Source organism: Vespa crabro, chromosome 1 (genome assembly GCF_910589235.1).
Source record: "Vespa crabro chromosome 1, iyVesCrab1.2, whole genome shotgun sequence".
Classification (NCBI taxonomy): Eukaryota; Metazoa; Arthropoda; class Insecta; order Hymenoptera; family Vespidae; genus Vespa; species Vespa crabro.
Window position 1 is genome coordinate 22,987,172 of NC_060955.1, and position 7,500 is coordinate 22,994,671.

Consider the following 7,500-nt stretch of genomic DNA (forward strand, 5'->3'; position numbering starts at 1 on the left):
TTATATAAAATTAATGAAAATCGAAAATATTTTATATACTTATACGATGGCCGATTATTTATTTAGTTAATCGAAATTTGATCGATAAAACGAATTTGATCCAAAGATATAAAAGGAAAAAAAAAAACAAACAAACAAACAAACAAACAAACAAACAATAATATAGTGCGAAATAATTATTATAGGGGAAAAAAAATTTGTGGATGAAAACGAGTACGTGAGAACGAGAGATTGAGAACGATATTATTGAATTTTTCATTTGAAATCATTAAATTGTCTTACGAATATCGTCAGAATCGTCAGATAATTTAATTTTAATAAATGTTCTATCATTCCGTCACGGAAAGTATTTAAAAGATATTTTTACGTAATACTTCCAACAGGTGGACTTGGAATTCATCCAATTGGGCTTTCAACGAGTACGAAGAGCCAATCATCTGCGGCAATGTAACCGGCGCCAGGTTAGTATATTTCCGTCTTTATCCTATCATCAAGAGACCCTTGAGATAAGCCCAACAAGATATAAGTTGGATATCGTTGGCTTTTATAAGCCAACCATCGACTTTTACAAGACGTCCACAGTCATTTTTCGATCTTTTGGATCAAGAACGTGACGTGAGGGAATGAAAAGGAGAAATGGGAAGGACGAAAAAGTATAATCCTCTGAAGGTTGAATTTTTTTTTTCTTCCTCATAAGAAAAAAAAAAACCTCCATCCTTCCCCGTGTATTATTTTTTGATTGGATAGAGTTATAGAGAAAAAAAGAAAAGGAAAAAAAAGAAAAAAAAAAAAAGAAAAAGAGAAGTTCCATACTTTATTTTCAATAGATATTTATTTATATAGCGTGTTATATTATAGTAAGATAATACTATAGTACTATATTATTATTAATTTATCATTAATATGTGATATATAATATTATGTTATTAATAATATATTAACTCTAATATTTGTTTTTTATCAAAGTATTATATATTATTGATAGTATATGTATTATACTAATAATATTAATAATAACGTTTTATAATATATTATAATATTTTACTATGGTATTTGATATATACCATTAGATTGTTATTACTATACTAATATCAATCTAGTAGTATGTCATTAATATAATACATTATTAAACATTATTACTGTATTATCATATTAATTTCATATAATATTATCACTTTTTCCTTTTTTCTTTTTTTTTTTTTTTTAAATAAAATGTACGAACCTTCTGTAAAATATATATTCTTTTTCTTTTTTTGTTTTTTCAATACTTCATCTATTTATTTATTTTCTTTTTTTTCTTTTTTTTCTTTTTTTTTCTTTTTTTTCTTTTTTTTCTATCGGTCACATCAACGAAACAGTATTATTATATTTATTATCGTCGTTATGGGAATGTAGAAGTATAGAGTTAATTTAAAATTAGACGAGGAGAAAGAAAGAAAAAAAAAAAAAAAAAGAACAAGAAAATAAAATGAAAAGTTAGTTTTAAAGGGAAAATTTGGACAATTTCAAAGTCCCCTCACCCTCCTCCTCCTCCTCCTCCCCCCCCCCCCGCGCCCCTTTTAAAATTGCGAACGTCGGTCAACGGCTGTATCATGGTAATATATTTAGTAAACAATTTTCTCGACAATTCCTATATACACGTAATAAGAGGAACGAACTTTAGATCTATAGATCGTATAATTTCAGACACTGTAACGAGAGCTACACCTGCCTTTGCGTTGGCCCGAATCCAAACCACGGTTACACCAACTTCGATAACTTCTTGTGGTCCATGCTAACCACCTTCCAGCTGATTACGTTGGATTATTGGGAGGACGTCTATAACAAGGTCTTCCTTTGTTAACTTTTTCTTTATTTTTTTTTTTCTCTTTCTTTATCTTTTTTTTTTTTTTCAAATTTAATTTTATTTCATTACACGTGTACCATCCTCAATCAATCCTTGGCAATGCGTCGTCGTAATTTTTCTTTTCAAATTGATCCTTCATTATTTGTTTTCGATCGGGGGAAAAAAGAAAAAAAAGAAAAAAAGAAGAAAAAGAATATTATTTCTTTACAATTTATTTATATGGCATAGTAATGCAATAAACCAATGTTCTTTGTTCTTAGAGATTATATTAAATATTTTTTCTTTATTTCTTTTTTTTTTTTTTTTTTTTTTTTTTTTGTAATATATTAACATTACCTATCGGGGATCGTATAATAGATATACGAGTTTGATATTTAAGAAGAAAAAAAGGATTAAAAAAAAAAGGAAAAGAAAAAAAAACAGGAAAAAAAATGATCTCTAAATTGAACAATATGAATTGAATTATATATGACGTTCTTTTAGTGTACATGACAATGAAATCTTTTTTTTTTTTTTCCTTTTTTTTCTTCTTTCCATTCGGACATTTTACAATCAACGAACATATAATTAATTAAAAATAAATTGTATTAATTAACGTACAGGTATTGTCGGCGTGCGGACCTATTAGCGTCTCGTTCTTCACGGTGGTCGTGTTTTTTGGTTCATTTTATCTAATCAATTTGATGTTGGCTGTTGTGGCACTGAGCTACGAGGAGGAGGCTGAAATTACGAACGAGGTAAATCATCGAATCTTATTATATTTTCCTTTTTTTTTTCTTTTTTTTTTTTTTGATACGATGTATACATTCCTTACGAAAATTAATATATTCCTTGATGTTTCTTCTTCCTTCTTCTTCTTCTTATTTTTTTTGTTTCTGTTAAAAAATTAAAAGAAAAAATAAAAGAAAAAAAAACCAGAAAAAAGAGAAGAAAGAACAAAGAAACGATTATTTCCAATGTGCAATCTGGCCATAATTTTGAAGCCTTTAAAATAAAATCTAAATGATGGTTATACGAAAAAAAAAAAAAAGTATGTATTAAACAGATAATTGGCAATAAAAAGAAAAAAAATATTTAAAAAAAAAAAAGAAAAAGAAAACAAACAAATAAAAGATTAGAAGAATAAAAATAAAATATTTCAGCGCGTTTTGATATTTTTAGGAACGAAGGAAGGATTTAACCGACCATCGTGAGGACTCGACGTTTAGTTTCGACCCGACGAAGATCAACATTAAGACGCTCACTAAAGAGAAGCAAAAAAAGATTGACGCAAGGAAGGGAGTATTACTGAGCAGTTACACGAGAAAGAAGACGAGAAGAAGAAAACGCGGTAGGAGTTCGGCGGGCCAAGAGAAAAATGGTGGCGCACGTAGCAGGTTTTCATCGTTTATGTGTATATATATACATATATATACATACATACATACATATATACATACACACAAACATATATATATATATATATATATATATGTACATATACGTTACCAATCGAAAATTCTAGTCAACCTTTTCCTTTTTCTTTTTTCTTCTTCTTTTTCTTACTTTTTTTCTTATTTTTTTTTCCTTTTTTTTTTTTTCTTTTCACTACTTCAGAACATTATTCTTTCACACTCGTGCACACGTTTTGCCGCATCAAAAAAAAAAAAGAAAAAAGAAAAGAAAAGAAAAGGAAGTAAAGAAAAAAGAAAACGTTCGGATTAATTCCTTCCTCATCATCAAACTCACGCGAGTCCTTATTTCATTTTTTGTTAATTTCTTTTTACGTTCGTTCTATCGAACGAACGAAGGATCGTTTCTCTTATGATTTCTTCTTCATTTATTCATTTCTTTTTATCGTTTCATAGATAATGACAATACGAATGTTATACTTGTAAATAGATCGGTTACACCAAGTCCAAGTCCAAGTCCAAGACACTCGAATGTAAGACCGTCGCATCTTCCGTTACAAAATGTAACGCCAAGGCCACCGGAAGCTAGTACGGTTCATAGATTGGCACCGAATCGTGGTATGTTACATTCGAGACAGGCGAGTAACAATAGTAATCAACAATCGTCATTAGACGATTCTGGTGTTGTCGATGATCACGATGGTGACGACGTTACATCCGCCGAAGAACATGAGAAACGTGAACATCAACAAAGAGAACATAGGGTAGAACGTCAGGATAAGGATAAGGATAACGATCAGGATCAGGATCAGGAACAGGATCAAGGGGATGAAGAAACTAAAATAGATATCACTACTCGTACCGATTGTCAACCAGCACCTGTTACCGTTTCCGTTAAAACGAGCAGTCGAGAGATCAGAGTTCTCAAATGCAATGGCGTCAAAACGAAGAAACATATGTACGCGCTGCCTCCAGAGTACCTGTCGCATATTGTAGTTTTAGGTAAGATTTATTTATATATATATAATTATTTTTATAATTATTAATTATTATTATTTCAATTATATTTAATTACCTTTTGTATATTGTAGTTTTAGGTAAGATTTATTTATATATTACACATACTATATATATATATATATTAATTATTTTTATAATTATTAATTAGTATTATTTAAATTATTTAAATTAATATTAATTAATAATTATATATATATATAATTGTCAATTATATTTAATATAAAAAATAAATGTGATTCTGGATATAATATATATGTATATTGTGTGTGTGCGTGTGTGTGTGTGTGTGTGTGTATTATATTTATTGATTTATTTATATTTATTTATTTATTATTTCTTTTTTTTTTGTTTCTTACACGCGACGTCTAATATTTCTGAAAAATATTTTTCAGGGATCAGCCGAGAGAGAAAAATATTTTAATCAATTAAAAGGGATCAAGGGTTGCTTTTTCTTTTCCTCTTTTTTTTTTTTCTTTGTTTTTGTTTTGTTTTCTATGCTCCAAGTACTATACTCTCTATTTATTAATTTTTCGTTTTTATATATAATTATTTTTATATATAATTATATATATATATATATATATATATATATATATATATAATTATAATAATATATAAAAAGAGATGGATGGATTTGAAATAGAAATATGTACAGTTTTCTGTAGGATTTTATTCAAGGTTACGTTTATTTTCCTTTTCCTTTTTCTTTTTTCTTCTTTCTTTATACGTAGGCTATCTTAAATTTTTTGAAAAATAAATTTTGATAAAAAAGAGAGAGAGAGAGAGAGAGAGAGAGAGAAATAGTGTAATCAGTTAGGTCAAGGGTTGCTTTTAGTCTTTATTTTCTTTCCTTTTTCTTTTTATTTCATTTTTAATACTTCGCGCACTATAATTTATTTTATTCCGATTTTTTTTTTTTTTTTATTTACAACATAATTACATATATAAAAAAAGAGACGTGGGTATTGGAAAAAAAATGAGTATATGCAGTTTTATGTTTTAAAGTTTTATGTGTTAAATTGTTGTTGAAATCTTTTTTTTTTTTTTTTTTAATGATCCTGTAACCGATAATAGAATTAATTATGAGAATTAATGGTCATTTTATTTTTTTAATCCTGTTTTAAGAATATGATATATATATATATATATATATATATATATATATATATATATAATTTTAGGATAGAATCTTATTCAAAACTTCAACGATAATTTTTAATATAATTTTATAAATTTTAATATTATTTTTTCGTTTTTCTTTTCTTTCTCGTACTTTTTTCGGGATAAGTTTTGATAACGATCGCGAGAAAAAAAATTATAACATGAAATTAGTTAAATTAATTTTTAATCCGTTTCGTTACAATTTATTCTCTTTTTTTTCTTTTATATATATATATATATATATATATATATATATATATATAAATAAAAGTATTATTTTTCACAAAAAAAAAAGAGACAAAGATTAAAAATATGATACATATGGGGTTAGCTAGAGAGAGAGAGAGAGAGAGAGAGAGAGAGAGAGAGAGAGAGAGAGAGGGAGAAAGAGAGAGGATTTTATCCAAAGCAAAATTTATTTTATCTTTTTAAATAGAATGTCCGAGATTCTTTTAAAATATTTATGTTTTTACATGTACGTGTACGCAAATACGTTGAAAGTATATTTTTAAAATAAAAATAATGTCGTATTGATTTTATTTATTCGAACGGAATTTCTAATTGATCTTCTTTTTTCACGGGCAAAATATTCTATAGAATTTTTTTCTAATTTTAATATCATACATCTATTCACGCATATCAATACATATACACATGCGTACGTACGTACGCCGTATACTTCGAAGAGAATTGTTTTGTTTTTTTTTTTAATAAAATAATTTACCACTAATTTGTTGTATTATTTATTAAATATAATTTCACTGAGAAAAAGAGAGAGAGAGAGAGAGAGAGAGAGAGAGAGAGAGAGAGAGATCGATTACGTAGAGAAAAGAATTAAAATTAAATATTTCATTATTTGTATAATACATAAGAACCATACAATGATGGTATTTTTAATACGGGATTTTTTCCAAAGTTCCTAGGTTCGCTTAAATGTCTAGTAGATGGTTTTGAAAAATCAATTACTCTTTTACGAAACTCTTTACTCTAAATTCCTTTTTCTTCTCTTCTTCTTTTCTTTTTCTCTTTTTCTTTTTTTTTTTTTTTCTTTTCTTTCCTTCTTTCAGAGCATAAAATCATAAGTCTAGTAACTTTTTTATGATCTAAACAAAAAAAAGAAAAAAAGAAAAAAAAAAAGGAAAAAGAATAATGGAATAATTTTAAGCTTCTACGTATATATAGGAAGGTCTTATATACGTAGGAAAAAAGTCTCAGAACAGCATAATTGATTTTTCTTTTTTCTTTTTTCTTTTCTTTTTTTTTTTTTTTTTTGCTTGTTTTACATCAATTAGGGAGTTTCAGCTGAATTCTCTCTGTTCAAAATTCCGACATTAATTATTGATCAATCCACACACACCCATATACGTACATACACACACATATACGTAAATATTTATATTTTTCACATACATATATTTATATATTTATATGTTATTTTTTTTTTTTTTATTTTTTACAGACGATCTTCCAGATAGAAACTGCGAGAGGTGTATTCAATGTTGCGTAGACTACGAGGGATGGTTACGTTTTCAAAATTGTCTTTATAAGGTAAAAATAAATATTCACATGTATACACGCACACGCACACACACACACACACACGCGCGCGCGCGCGCGCGAGCGCACACACGCATACGTAACATGTCTAGAGAATGAGGAAAGTATTATAGCAAATATTTTATCGTTCGATCGTTCGATGGGAAAATAAAATAAACACAATGACAACAACAAGAAACAACAACAACAACAACAACAACAGTAAGAACAATAATAAATAAAAAAGCAAGAAACAAATCCTTCTTTTTTCTTTCTTTTTTCTTATAGGTCGTAAGAGATCCGTTGTTTGAATTGATGATCACATTATGTATCGTATTGAACACTGGTTTCCTTGCGATGGAACATCACGGTATGAGCGAGTCGATACGACAGGCATTGAACATCGGGAACAAAGTGTTCACGAGTATCTTCACGTTCGAATGCTTTTTAAAATTGTTAGCACTTAGCAAAGATTTCTTTAACAATGGTTGGAACAATTTCGATTTGATCATAGTATCAGCCTCGTTGATCGACTTGACGTTCGAA

The 7,500-nt window shown here is 27.6% G+C and overlaps 1 protein-coding gene across 5 annotated transcripts in view; it reads left to right on the plus strand.

Moving 5' to 3' along the window:
- Nucleotides 1–7,500, plus strand: part of LOC124422256 (sodium channel protein 60E) — a 94,608-nt gene that overhangs the window by 68,918 nt on the left and 18,190 nt on the right. For 4 of the 5 annotated variants that reach the window (XM_046958476.1, XM_046958485.1, XM_046958493.1 and 1 more), the window contains exons 5-11: nt 384–461; nt 1,687–1,828; nt 2,449–2,583; nt 3,008–3,222; nt 3,728–4,239; nt 6,878–6,966; nt 7,243–7,500. The exon at nt 7,243–7,500 is cut by the window's right edge and continues 1,118 nt beyond it. In XM_046958476.1, the coding sequence (XP_046814432.1) occupies nt 384–461; nt 1,687–1,828; nt 2,449–2,583; nt 3,008–3,222; nt 3,728–4,239; nt 6,878–6,966; nt 7,243–7,500 (1,429 nt within the window). Of the gene's footprint in view, nt 1–383; nt 462–1,686; nt 1,829–2,448; nt 2,584–3,007; nt 3,240–3,727; nt 4,240–6,877; nt 6,967–7,242 lie in introns of those variants that run through there. The other variant, XM_046958512.1, reaches the window with a different exon arrangement.